Genomic DNA, 15,338 nt, shown 5'->3' on the forward strand with positions numbered 1-15,338 from the left:
TACTCTTGACGCTTCGTGTCTACATCTGTTGACAGTGTGCGATTTACAAAGTAGTTGAGGGGGAAATCCCCTTTGCTAATACTGGATGTTGCTATAACCAAATCAGATTTCCCCCTCATTCTCCTTGTAATTCTCACACTGTCATCAAATGTAGACACGAAGCTCAAGAACATTTTTTACACAACGACTGCAGTAACAATAATATTTACGGAAGAGATTAAATTTTGTTCCTAGTTAACATGGAACATCAAAAGAATTTACAAGTGATTGAAAATTTCTATTGTATTATTCATTATAAACATATTGTGAATAAATATTTTACTTATAGTTACAAATACCTACTTTATTAGTTGAAGCAAAAAACAAGAAAGTTTGACTCGAACGAGAATCAAACCCGGGACCCTTTGCACTTGAGTCGCTGATTCTTCTCACTCTGCCACGCCGTCACTTGATAAGTTTGCGCGTCGTACGATAAATGCGTCGAGTAGAAAATTTAAGACGGTTTTTCTCCGTCATTTTTGCCCATTACGCTGTCCCAGTTTGTAATATTAACTCTTTAAATGTGCACTACCACCTCGCAAAAAATGGCCCTGAAGTTCACTTACCAAAGTGTACCTTCTCCTTGTAAGTGTCGCTACCATGACAAGCGAAAAAGAGTTAACCATTTGTTTATCCAGAGTCATTTATATTGTTCTTTTTCAGTATTGAATGCAACAGATTATTCCAGGTGATTTTCTTCACCAGCTTACATTCAACAAACCTTCTCCTCCTTCGAAAACTACTTTCTGAAAGAAACTTTGCTATTTTTCCAGCAAACTTTTTACGAACATACTTGATCTTGGGTTTTCATTTGTGAATTTAGATATGAAATGAAACGGCATCAATGGGGAACCTCAGCCCCATTTTAATTTTACTGATGATGTCGTTCTTTTCGTAAACAGCATCACAGAACACTAAGTAATGGAAAAGCTTACTTTGAAGCAGTAGCGTCTTCTCTGGGTGTGCAAGTCGTGTGTTAACGCCCAACGAAAAATGAAGAAAAGAGGATTTTAATTTAATTAAACGGATCGTTAGAACTAGGGATTTTTTTTTTTAATTTTCAACGAGGCAGAATCAACTGTTGAAGTGCAGAAAAACGGAGAAGTGCTGTTGCGATCGCCGTCATGCTTTAAGGAGGCATCTCTGCGAGTAACGTTTTGGCTGCTTAAGAAGACTCATATTGCGCATGCGCTACGTGTTTCTCACCTCGTGCTTCTGTGATCCAAGGCGTTGTTTAAAAAATTAACGTCTTCAGTTCTCTGCTTGTCTCAAGCGTTGCCAAATCTGTGGATGTACAGATTTTTTTATATAGCAATACCGAATACTTTTTTTGAGAAGGGAGAGGGTATGATTTACGCACTTTTTTTATTGTTAAACATATCGTTCAATTCATAAGTTAAGGGTACAATCGACTTCTTGCTAAAACACATGTAAGGAACACAGTGAAAAACATCATCATTTTTCTCTCGACCCAATAAAGTCGTGTTCCAAGAAGGGTCAGTTGATTTTTTAAAAAAGCCTGGACGTTAAGCTACAGGACGGTTCTTCATTCTGTCTTTTTCTTTCCCTAATTTTCGTTTACTTTGTCGTTAGTGGGTCATTCTCAAGACTTACGGTTTCGAGCCCCTTATTACTGTTTATAAAGCAGTAATCTAGAGGTTTCTACGCAAAGGAAGACAACTCGAGCTGGAATTCAAGTAATTGTAAGTAAATAATTGCTTGTTTTTGACTTTCAGTTTCATATTTTGAGAGTATATTTACTTATATAATTATTGTAATTTATTTATTTATTTATTTATTTATTTATTTATTTATTTATGACTTCTTTTACGTGGCGAAGTTAAAACTCTGCAGCCTTCTCCGAGCACTTAACCACGTGCATACATTAAAAAAAAAAAAAAAAAAAAAAACACCAATACATAGAAAATATTAACAATTACAAAAGAAAAGTATTGAACCACATAAAAAAGAGTATACTACTTAAGTAAAAAATAGTTAAACAATTTTAATTAAATGTATTACTTACATAATAACATCCTCCTTGATGTATCTTTATAATTTGCTGACTAAATCGTTAGAAGGAAATTGCTATGTATAGGTTGGCGTAACTTGGACATTATGGGGGACGGCCATGGTCCCTTACTTCCGAAAATTGCGAGAACTTTCAGGTATAGACTATATTCAAGTGGGCAAAGTATAGTCATTATTAAATACTCGTATGTCAAATGCAAATGCCACTAAAATAGTTATGCGTAAATTGAGGTAAACTTATCACATTATTTTCGATCATTAAAAAAATGAAAGTAGGCCCATCTTTGCTCCTGGGGAGAGGAGATCCCCTCTAGTTTCGCCTATGGTTGTGAGGATTAATATATTTTTCTTTTCTTGCCAACGCCCTAACATCCACGTCAGAAGACGCCACTGCTTCGAAGAGAAAAGAAACTGGGTTAAAGATTAATCTAGAAAATGATGTTCAACAACTTCGGAGACAAGTCAAAGATAGAAATTAATAGTGCGGCTTTAGAAAAAGTGAAGATCTACGTTTATATAGGACAGATTGCTAGGCAGTATTAAAGAAGAATTTTTAGAGTACTAAGCTACTCTGTTGAGCATTCGTAAGAAATAGCTTCATATTAAATAGTAAAATGCCAATGTATCTGAAACAGAAAATTTTTAAATAAATACCTGTGAAGACGTTAACAAAATCAAACACTTATCGTATAGAAACTACACAAAAGCATGGGGGATATGTATGCTACGGAAAGCTATATATAATACGAAAAATAAATAAAACAAAACAGAACAAAACAAAAATGGATCAGAAAGATGGCAAAAGTGACAAACATCATGAAACCAAGGACTCAGATGCGTTGCAAGAAATATATATATGTATTTCGATCGCTAGTGAAAAGCAATCCTTCCTTAGATAGTAAGAATTCAGAGGTAACTTATGAAACTTCCTCACAAAAGGTGGAGTGACAGAACCAAAAAATAATGCGGAGTACTGTAGAAAAGAATTGCCAAAGATAATGATTATAATGAAGTCGGTAAAGTTCATAGAGCAATGTTAAGTGTATACTCAGCAGAATGCACAACGTGTCTACAGCGAGACTCAATGATTATAAAAGTAAGCTTCTTTCTCACATCAGCTAATTCAGTTTGGATCCTGGATTTCAGCAGAAGAAGAAACTTAACAAGTTTACGTGTAATGTATTTATTTTATTTTTATTTATTTCGTTTTCCACCGTAAGAACTTAGTGTTCATGGCTTCGTCAAGAGATACAGTTACAATTACAATTAATAATAATAATAATTACAAGAGATACGCTACAATTAATAATACACTTATTAGAAAAATAATATATAATAATAATACAAAATATATACGTAACAATAAAACTTAAACTAAAAGTGTATTTTTAGAGAAACTATAAATTGTACCTTGTTTTATATATTTCAAAATTCAAATAAATCTTAATATTTACATTACAAAGAAAGATCACACTGAAGATATTCATCTAAACCATAGGAAAGATGTTTACGTAACAGTAACTTGAGGTGTCTTTTAAACTGCAAGTTTGGCATTCATTTGACACGATCTGGCAATTTATTATAAAGTTTTATTCCTATGTGGTGTAACGAATTTTGAGTTCTTGTTAGACGGAAATTTTGTATATGAATATGATTGTTTGTTCTTGTGTTGTATTGGTGTAGGTCCGAATTGAGTTGAAAGTTTCTTTTATTCATATGTATGAATGATGTTGTTTCGAGAATGTATATACACGGCAATGGTAATATTTTAAGTTTCTGAAACAGTGGTCTACTTGGTGTATGAAACGGAACTGATAACATTATTCGTAACATTTTCTTCTGCATTGTAAATACTTTCTTCGCATGACAGGTATTACCCCAGAAAATGATTCCATACAATAGAATTGACTGGATTAATCCGAAATAAATTGTTTTCAATGTTTCCGTAGTTAGAATCTTACTAACTTTACGTATAAGATAGATTCTCGCGCTTAGTTTCCTCAACAGATCATTCAGGTGATTTTCCCATGTTAACTTAGAGTCTAATTTTATCCCTAAAAATTTACAAGGGTCAGATACCTGCATGAGTTCCCCGTCTATACGTATTTGATGTATATTTAGAGAGTTCAGTTTTCCTTCATTGAAACTCATTATAGTTGTTTTCGCTGTATTTAAGTTAAGTTGGTTTGCTTTTATCCATTCTGTAATTTTATCTGCCGTGTTCTTAAATATGAATTCCTCGGAGCAAATGTTATTTGGAATTTCAACTAAAATGTTTGTATCATCTGCCAAAAGTACGCTTTTGTTTGGAACTATATAATCGGGAAGATCGTTAATGTATATAAGGAAAACTATAAGACCTAATATTGATTTTTGTGGAACTCCGTGCCTAATGTGCTTTACCTCTGAGTTGGTTGGACCTATTTCCACATATTGCATGCGGTTAGTCAAATAGGATTGGAACCATAAATTAGCATGACCTCTAATACCATAACTACGCAATTTATTCAATAAAATTTTGTGATTAACAAGGTCAAAGGCTTTTGTGAGATCTAGAAAAATTCCATATAATTTATTTCTGCTCTCTCTCGCTTTATATATATCACTTAGAAAAGCAACTACAGCATTGTTAATTGATTTGTACTTCCTAAACCCGAATTGGCTCTTCGTGAAGATATATTCTTTTCCAAAAAGGACACCAATCTGTTATACATAACTTTTTTCTAAAATTTTGGAGAAAACAGATAGAATAGAGATAGGACGATAATTTCCTGGGTCAGTATTTGATCCTTTTTTGTGTATAGGTCTTATTTTTGCAAGTTTAAGATCTGGAAATGTTCCCGTTTCAAGAGAGGAATTGCATATATCAGTCAACGGTATAAGAAAATATTCGAGACACATTTTAAGCAAATAATAAGGAATATCGTCGGGCCCAGAAGATCTTTTCGTCTTCATTTTTTTAACAATCGATCTTATTTCTAACTCTGTGGTAGGTATTAAGTATATAGATATAGAGTTGCTAGATAATTTTCGTAGTTCGCTCTAAAAACAATGGTGCTGCAGCAATAAATTGTTTCCAAAATAGCGATCCTAAATGAGCGTCCCTAGGTTTTGTGGTGATATGCAGAAACACAACCCATGATTCATGTGCAACGAAACTTTCGTCATTTGTACAATATGGATCTTCCGACATTTAAACTATAAAAACTGATGTAACTGTTTTTTGACAAGTGGCAATGTTGTGAAAGGACACATCAAGGCATACAGGAAGAGGTAGTAGAAAATGTGCGGAGATCGTTCGAGCGAAGTTCAATGAAGTCAATTAGGCAAACAGCGAGAAAAGTGGGAATGAGAAGATCGACAGGTCATAAAATTCTTCACCATCAAATGCGCTTCCACCCATACAAGATACAAATTGTTCAGGAAATCAACCCTGACCACTGATCAAAGCGCGTAACATTTGCAATTGCCATCTTAGATCGTGTTACTGGTGACAATATCTCTTTATCGCGCCTTAGGCCCTTTTTCAGCTATTGGGCAAAATAAATCGCTACGAATTTGCAGTTTAGAAAACTACCATACACACGTAGAACACATGCAAGACACTGCAAACGTTGATGTTTAGTGAGGTCTTATGGACAATGAAATTGTGGGTCAATTTAGCTTTGAAGAGGACAATGTTACCGATAACTTTTATTTAGGTATGTTGGAAAACTGATGTATCACAGGTGGTATGCAGCCGACAATAGTCTTTCATAAAGATTGTGTCGCACCACTGTACTTTCAAGTCCGACATTTTTTAAATGTCACATTCGCGTTGGTGGTATTAGCCTCCGTGTTCCCCCGGCATTATCCCATTGCATTTTTACTTATAGGAGCAATCAAAGAGAAAGTGTACGGTATAAAACTTGACACAAAATTGGACCCAAAACATCGCATAAAAGATGCCATAAACTTTGTCACGGTCACATTAGAAAAGAAGCACAAGACATAGCTTGAAATTGATTACGGGTTAGATATTCTTTGTGGTACCAAAGGCGCCCGCATGCTTGATAATATGCTTTGACGATTTTCCTCTCTCTCTGTTTGATGAGAGAATGGTTAAAACCTAACGTTTACTTTATTTGTGTACTTGCTACCTATTATAATGCCCTATTTGATTCTGATAATCTAGTTTATGGTACAGGAATTCCCTTGTCTTATCAAATATAAGTAACTTATATGAAAAATAGAATACCATATACTAAACAGTATAAACAGCTTTCATACTTTGAACCGGTCCTCGTCAATGGATAAAGATAAAGAAAGGAAAGAAAGAGAACACTAGAGTTAAAACTATTGACCGGCTATGTATCACTATCTACCGTTCGGAATGTTTTAGTGGAAAAATACTAGCTTGACAATATCGGAACAGGGTCCACAGATGGGAGTCTTAAAGAAACCTCATTAAATAATAGTTAAGAGATAATAAAAAATAAACAAAAATATCAAATAAAAAGTCAAGTAATAGAAATGCTATCAAATAAGATGAAAATTAGAGATTCTATAGAAAGAGTGATGGAAAATACTGGCAGTGATGAAAAAATTAACGGCGAGTGGAAGAAGAAAGTGTAACTACTAATAATAAAATATGGAAATGCACTTAATTTTAACTTTATTCCCCTAATTCAGTAATAATCTGAAATTGTCTTTTGTTGGAATAAATATGTCAGAATCTTCTTAACCCTAAGTTGAATTAATCACATTTTTTAAAAAAATTAAATCTCTTGATTATGCGCAGAAGATCTGTTGAAGAAAATATAAATGATAAATTTCGTAGCTTTCTCTTACGCTAATTCCCGGTGGGAGCTCATATGGTTCGAATTTCATATTAAGCTATATGTCTGCATCTTATATAACCTCGGTGCTGAACGGGTCGCAACACTCCAAATCAAACAACAATCCTATTGCGCTACCTTAAAACAATAGCCATAAATAAGGAATATTTCCGTAACAGTTTTTAATTACACTAAAATTATTTCAGAATTAACTGATTATGGTAAATTTTAATTCATGTTTATTCTGTATATTCAAAGAGCACAGTTGCTCATCGATAAAACGTTCATCTTTAATGCAAGGGTCCCTAATTCGGGTTTCTGGTAGACAACATTGTGTCTATGTATCCGTTGGCTTTCTTGTTTTCTTTTTCATTTACCTGGACACTCTCCTTTCATCAAATATTTCATTACCACTCACTGTCATTACTTTTCCATCTTCTTTACCCTAAAGGCAGTGGTGCTATTCAGCCGGTTCGCACCAGCCCGCTAGGTTGTTAAAGTATTTCGAGTTCGCAGAACCGTTTGTTATACCCAGACACAACAGTAAATTTTACTGTTATACCCATCAACAGTAAATTTTAGTGTAACTACCTTTGTTTTTAGAAATTCTTACAGCTACAAGTTAAACATACGATCTCTCAGACATGGTATAAACGTTTATTTCTTAATCTCAAATGCTCAGATATCAAGAACGAGAACTGGGATCCCATGAGTGTAGTGGGGAGGTTTATTTACATTTGAAATGCATATATACCATTGTCAACAATTGTAGATCCATTGCTGGATAAAGGCCTTTCCAAAACTCTCTGACTACCATCTATCTTGGATAATTCGTTTCCAAGATATTCCCAGTGCTACCTAATTTCACCACACCACCTTATATTAGATTGCTGTGTAAGGTTCCTATTTGTCTATTGTGGTAATAACTAACAAGCACATGTAAACATGAGCACTCGGGTAGTACCGTATATAAAAGAAAAGTGAAGATAAAAGTAAACACCTTAGACCTTCTCTCAATCTTTCACTTCATTAGTATGTCAACTACTCTTCCCTAAGAAAGGACGTAACCCTCTAACAGGTTGCTAGCTCAGTGCAAGCCAATAACTGTGTAATTCTAAAGCTAATATATGCATCTAGAATCTCAACAATAAACCATAGAAAATTCTGATTAAATAATGTGATAAACACACGTCTACCGACTTTATTATTGTTATTATTATTATTATTATTATTATTATTATTATTATTATTATTATTATTATTATTATTATTATTATTAGTTTCTCTCCCCAGAAGTGTTTTAAATGTATGAATGCATCCCACGCAATACAATTACAATTATATATAACGCTTTCCATTAAAAAAAAGTTTGTGCTATTTTCAATTGGTTATATTAACCTGAAAAAAGTTGAAGTTTGAGCTGTCATAGATATCTCAGATGGAAGTGAGATTGGTAAACGTATACGCGGATGATTCACCAGTATGTAATGTGAAAAAAAGTAATTAAGGAAAAGTGGGGTACAGTGAGACAGTGGGGTATAGTGAGACAAGAGTTTTTCTTGATTATTTGTTGCATGAAGCTGGAAATGATGGATGTACAGACATGCGGCTGTTGACCTTCCTCTGTTACCGTAGTAGGCAAATGGCTGACGCGAAGGACACAGGCTGTGAGAGAGTTCAGTGGAAAGTAAATTTTGTGTATTTCCTTTATGTCTGAAGAAATCAAAGTAAATCAAATAATTGTAGAGTAATTTCAGAGCATGAGATACTTTATTATTTGTCGATATTTATCACAATATTGTTAATAGCTAAACTTTGTTGTGGTTCCGAGGAAATACGATTGACATTGATAATATGCTGTTGCGGTACGAATGAGACTTCATTCAAACAAAATAGAGATGCGTCTAGGGAAGAAATTATTGGCTGAGAAAAGAAACATCAAGAAAACAACAAAGAGAAAACGAGTACAAAATTAAAAGAGATGCCTTTTTGACTATGAAGTCGATCCAGACGTAGAGGAAGAATTGGTCGAATTGTCTTCATCAGTTAAAGAAATTGAATTATTATTCGAAATTGACCCAGATGATTTTAAAGACAAACATAAATGAGGATGATTGTATTTTGCTAGAATTTCACTGAAAAAAGGACATTTAATTTATTGGGAAGATTCTGTAACTGAATAGTGATAACCAGGGCCGTACTGACCAGGCGGGGAACCAGGAAATTTCCCGGTGGGCCCTGGACGGTGAATTTTTTTAGTGGGCCCTCCGCCTCGTATCGTAAGTAGCGGTATATGAACAGAAAAGCACATGTCAAGCACTTCTCGCATATGAGAGTAAGAGAACGAAGGACAATAACATGTCGAGTACCGGCAATACAATCAGCTAATCCCAGACAAGCGTTGCCAGTCCATGATGTTGCGAAAAGAGCCTTTCACATATTTCGTAATTCAACCTTTTTTTTCGGTTCTTGATTTCCCGCTTTGCTTTATACTTTTTTTAATATTAAAGTATTCTGCTAAATTGAAATTTCAAATGATGCAATAACTTGAAATTAAATAATAATTTACATTTTACAGCACCGTTGTTTTCTGTATAGAAAATATACAGGGCCGGATTAAGACCATTGGGAGCCCTGGAGCGGGAAATATAATTGGGTCCCACCATGATGGGCTCTCTTTCAACATGTTCAAAAGAGTCCATGAATTATATAGGAATGACTCATGTCATGTTTTTTTTTAAACTTGTACGGTGAAAATGTTTTCAGCAATTTTTAAAATTTTTGGGGCCCACTTGATCGCTGTCAATCAGAGCCGTAGCTAGAGATTTCGGCACTAGGGGCGAAGTAGAATTCTTCCCTCCCCTACACTCACCTCGTCAAATTTTTCCTTTTCCCTTTTTTTCTTTCTTTTTACATATAAGAGAAGCAGCTTTTGTCGTTATGCTAGCGATAAATTTTTATCAGACCATTGCAACAGCCAAAAGCAATCATTAGTATTCTTTACAAATAGTAAGAGCTTTTTTCAAATGGCTTATTTTGGTTTTGTTATACTTGACGAAACTACCTTTGGCTACATACAAATCCACTTGGAGAACAGTTATGGAAATTGAAATTTACAACTATTTACGTTTCATACTATATATAATAAATACAATTTCAATACATTAGAAAGTATGTGGTTTTAAAATGTTCGAAATGGGTGGCACCATCAATATCCAGTAATAATTGTAAACTTTTGAAATTTTGTTCTGTATGTGACCACAAAAACAGCTTTTTAATTTCGATTATTTTGCGGTAAAAAATATTTTGTGAAATGAACGGAAATTCAGAAGGAGCCCTCTTTGCGAATTTCTCAATATTGATCAATGGAGGTGAAGAATATGTTTAATGTTTGCATTTAAAATCCAAAATATAGTTTGCCTACTACATATGTTTAAAATTATAGTAATTACTTAATTTCTTAATGAATGAAAGTTCTGAATTTAAGGCTTTTTATTGTATTGAAAATACACTGACACACATATATACCTAGGTATATATAATGTGTGTATATGATTGTATGTATGTAGATAGATAAAAATGTTACACAACCTGATACGTACGAAAACAAAAAAAGCTTGGCGATACAAGGTAGTTGATGGTGAAATAATCACAATAAATTCCTTCAAATTGGAAGTATTTCATGTGAATGGTATAAAAAATCACTGGTAGTGATCAGTCTTTGAAAAAGACGAAATTCGTTAAGTTCTGACCCCTTAAGCCCCTATTCTACAGCTGCTTCAAGTTCGAAAATGTCATTCCCCTTGTTTACCTTTATTTTAAATATTCTCGCGCAAACAGCAGCTTGCGGCCTTCTGTATCACACCGCCATTAACAAATCATATATAATAACTTTCTTTGAGTAACAAGTAAAAGCTTGTTGTGACTATTAATGAAACCTTTGGGTTGCGAGGTAGATTTTTTTTAACAAATCTATCCCTTTGCAATCCCACAACAATATTGATATTGATTTAATAGGGCGCCAATGCTTTTCCTGGGCGACGCGTCGTTTATTCATTTCCAACAGATTTTCTCTCTTGCTCGTTCGGCACCCTCTTACTATCAGCGCCCGGGGCTACGTCCTCGCTTGCCCCTCCCCCTAGCTACGATTTTGCTGTTGATACAGGACAGTGGAGAAGTGTTGCATTTGTGTAAATTATAAATTACTTCTGATGCTTCACATATGTATTTGTATATGCACCAGGGGCGCCTATGAAAGGTTTATGGCACAAGTTCGGCTTTGTTATTTTAGGGGGAGATATAAAGTAGTCGAGCTTGTGCAGATGATAGTACAGTTGCAAGAGAAGAATGAAAGATTGGGCATTACCCCAGATCAATCAGTGGCAGAGAAGAAATTATTGCCTTAAAAATGTTTTAAATCTACATTTTAAGACTTTTCAGCATACTTGATCCGAGTGACACCCCAGAACTACTTTTATTATCGAGGGAGGGGGACAGTACGCTCATGTCAGTGGGCCCCCTAGAAAGTACTTTCTCGGTGAGCCCCTGAGTTGCAGTACGACCCTGGTGATAACAATAACTATATAATTAGGTTTCTGCAAAAAAAAGTGGGAAAATGTATGGAAAATTTATTTTTCCAGTTGTTCAGGGTATTGCAACTGTAAACGCAAAAGACATCAAACTGAAGTTACCATAACCGCTAACACATTGTAAAGCTAAACGTCAAATGCCAGACTTATCATTTTCTGTTGATTTTCATCTTTTGGATATGCGTTGAACTTTGTAATAGAGAACGAAACATTTAAATATGTATATGTCTCACTCTACCCCAATAGTGGGGTACAGTGAGACAAATTGTCATATTTTGTTTATGAGTAAGTAAACCAGAGATGATTAACATTAAACCACAATAACCAATATTGTATGATAGCTTAAGCTCCAATCTTCTGTTCGGTTTTTGTTTCATTTTAATATCTTATATAATACAAGAGTTATTACCTACGGAAAAAATTGTCTCTCTGTGCCCCACTTTACCATACAGTTAACCAAACACACTTTCAGCAAGCATGTTTGCCAATTTGTGATGCAACTTGAGTAAGCAGTACAAATTGACAGACGTATATTTACAGCTATGCAAGAAAAATACAAGCTATATAAGAAACTCACAAAATATTATCAAGATGACTTGAGAAAAACTGCATGAAGAGTAGAAAAAAAATGTTGTTGAAACATTACTATGTCATTCAGTTTTTTCAGATCTAGATTATAATTTGCATACCGCAGTCTATACAAATTATTCCATCACTTTGGAAGTTTGTTTGGGCTACTGTAATTACCTCTTCCCCTTTTTCGGTAGTCTTAAATATTAGTAAATTGTCTTTCCGTTATATATATATGAGTTAAAATTTCGACTTTCTTCATGAGAACAGCATCACCATTAACATGTAATGTAATTGCGTAGGATGAGTTTAAACATTCACAATACAGAGAAACTATTTTTATATGTTGTGACAGACTATTATGCATTTTCTTGTCTTATTTTATTTTCCAGAGGCAAAGAACTTCATGAATGCTCCTCGTATTTGTCTACTTTTCTAGCAATTTTATAAGTCTTAAATGGTAAAGCATCACCGATTGAACTTTAATCGTATAAATGTGTCATTATCTTACACAAAATTGTACATTAACATTAAGTTTGATCTTATTTTTCGTTGCAGCTCGTTGATATGTGTTTTTCTCTAGCAATATTTGCAATGATGTGAAAATCATCCTTTCCTTGAATGCAATGATTTATGGGGCATGGATGAGAAGAAGTATATTGTATTAATATTTTTTATGTATAATGTAAATAAATATATTTTGATCAAGAATTTCATTAGTAGTATTTGAGTGTCACAAAGGTAAATGCAGTCAAATTCAGAAACTGTTTTAAACCATAATCAGGTTTGTAAGTAGAGTTTCTGCAAGCTTCAATGCGCCCGTGGAACTACTTTGCAACCAATATGAATAATATCCCGGAAAACATGTGGACTGAAAACGCAGAATATACAGGGTGTGGCACGTAAAACTGGCCCGTCGTAATATTCTGGTATATTGTGTTTTTTGGCAACACTTAAATAATCTACCTTCCTACCAAGAGATGGCGTGTCGAGGTCGGGTCGACTTACGTGACCTGCAGCAGTCACGTGCAGCCGCAGCCAGGGAAACTTGTCGAAACCAGTTGAGAAAAAGGCCTCGTTGTGTTAAACCGGATGAGTGTCAGTGTGTGATAAACGATTGTCAAGTCAAAATCGCCACTTATTAATAACTAAATGAAAAACATACTAATCGTTAGTACTACTGGTTAGTACTCCAAGCACAACGTTAGTACTCAAACCCATATAAAGTTATTAACGAATTAAAGTGGCGATATTCACTTGACGTCAAGCTAGAATCGCCAATTTTGTAAATCTTCTCCAAATTATAAAAAAGTAGTGTCAATCGTTAGTACTACGTTAGTACTGATTAGTACTCCAAGCACAACGTTAGTACTCACACCCATATAAAGTTATTAACGAATTAAAGTGGCGATATTCACTTGACGTCAAGCCAGAATCGCCACTTTTATAAATCTTCTCAAATTATACAAAAGTAGTGTCAATCGTTAGTACGACGTTAGTACTGGTTAGTACTCCAAGCACAACGTTAGTACTCACACCCATATAAAGTTATTAACGAATTAAAGTGGCGATATTCACTTGACGTCAAGCCAGAATCGCCACTTTTGTAAACCTTCTCAAATTATACAAAAGTAGTGTCAATCGTTAGTACTACGTTAGTAGTGATTAGTACTCCAAGCACAACGTTAGTACTCACACCCATATAAAGTTATTAACGAATTAAAGTGGCGATATTCACTTGACGTCAAGCCAGAATCGCCAGTTTTGTAAATCTTCTCCAAATTTTACAAATTGTAGTGTCAATCGTTAGTACTACGTTAGTACTGGTTAGTACTCCAAGCACAACGTTAGTACTCACACTCATATAAAGTTATTAACGAATTAAAGTTTCGATATTCACTTGGCGTCAAGCCAGAATCGCCACTTTTGTAAATCTTCTCCAAATTATACAAAGTAGTGTCAATCGTTAGTACTACGTTAGTACTGGTTAGTACTCCAAGCACAACGTTAGTACTCACACCCATATAAAGTTATTAACGAATTAAAGTGGCGATATTCACTTGACGTCAAGCCAGAATCGCCACTTTTGTAAACCTTCTCAAATTATACAAAAGTAGTGTCAATCGTTAGTACTACGTTAGTAGTGATTAGTACTCCAAGCACAACGTTAGTACTCACACCCATATAAAGTTATTAACGAATTAAAGTGGCGATATTCACTTGACGTCAAGCCAGAATCGCCAGTTTTGTAAATCTTCTCCAAATTTTACAAATTGTAGTGTCAATCGTTAGTACTACGTTAGTACTGGTTAGTACTCCAAGCACAACGTTAGTACTCACACTCATATAAAGTTATTAACGAATTAAAGTTTCGATATTCACTTGGCGTCAAGCCAGAATCGCCACTTTTGTAAATCTTCTCCAAATTATACAAAAGTAGAGTCAATCGTTAGTACTACGTTAGTACTGGTTAGTACTCCAAGCACAACGTTAGTACTCACACCCATATATAGTTATTAACGAATTAAAGTGGCGATATTCACTTGACGTCAAGCTAGAATCGCCAATTTTGTAAATATTGTCCAAACTATACAAAAGTGATGTCAATCGTTAGTACTACGTTAGTACTGGTTAGTACTCCAAGCACAACGTTAGTACTCATACCCCTGTAAAGTTATTAACGAATTAAAATGGCGATATTCACTTGACGTCAAGCCAGAATCGCCACTTTTGTAAATATTGTCCAAAGTATACAAAAGTGATGCCAATCGTTAGTACTACGTTAGTACTTGTTAGTACTCCAAGCACAACGTTAACACTCAAACCTATATAAAGTTATTAACGAATTAAAGTGGCGATATTCACTTGACGTCAAGCCAGAATCGCCAAATTTGTAAATCTTCTCCAAATTATAAAAAAGTACTGTCAATCGTTAGTATTACGTTAGTAGTGATTAGTACTCCAAGCACAACGTTAGTACTCACACCCATATAAAGTTATTAACGAATTAAAGTGGCGATATTCACTTGACGTCAAGCCAGAATCGCCACTTTTGTAAATCTTCTCCAAATTATACAAAAGTAGTGTCAATCGTTAGTACTACGTTAGTACTGATTAGTACTCCAAGCACAACGTTAGTACTCACACCCATATAAAGTTATTAACGAATTAAAGTGGCGATATTCACTTGACGTCAAGCCAGAATCGCCACTTTTGTAAATCTTCTCCAAATTATACAAAGTAGTGTCAATCGTTAGTACGACGTTAGTACTGGTTAGTACTCCAAGCACAA

The 15,338-nt window shown here is 34.5% G+C and overlaps 1 protein-coding gene across 2 annotated transcripts in view; it reads left to right on the plus strand.

The window, feature by feature from the left end:
• LOC145680701 (tetraspanin-15-like) overlaps nucleotides 1–12,757 on the plus strand; it is a 46,221-nt gene extending 33,464 nt beyond the window's left edge. For both annotated transcript variants that reach the window (XM_081751616.1, XM_081751617.1), the window contains one exon: nucleotides 12,605–12,757. In XM_081751616.1, coding sequence (XP_081607742.1) covers nucleotides 12,605–12,649 — 45 coding nt within the window. In that variant the 3' untranslated portion in view covers nucleotides 12,650–12,757. The remainder of the gene's footprint in view (nucleotides 1–12,604) is intronic.
• Nucleotides 12,758–15,338: the final 2,581 nt, after the last annotated feature.

Source organism: Thermobia domestica, chromosome 3, assembly GCF_964235325.1.
Source record: "Thermobia domestica chromosome 3, izTheDome1.hap1.1, whole genome shotgun sequence".
NCBI classification, from domain to species: Eukaryota; Metazoa; Arthropoda; class Insecta; order Zygentoma; family Lepismatidae; genus Thermobia; species Thermobia domestica.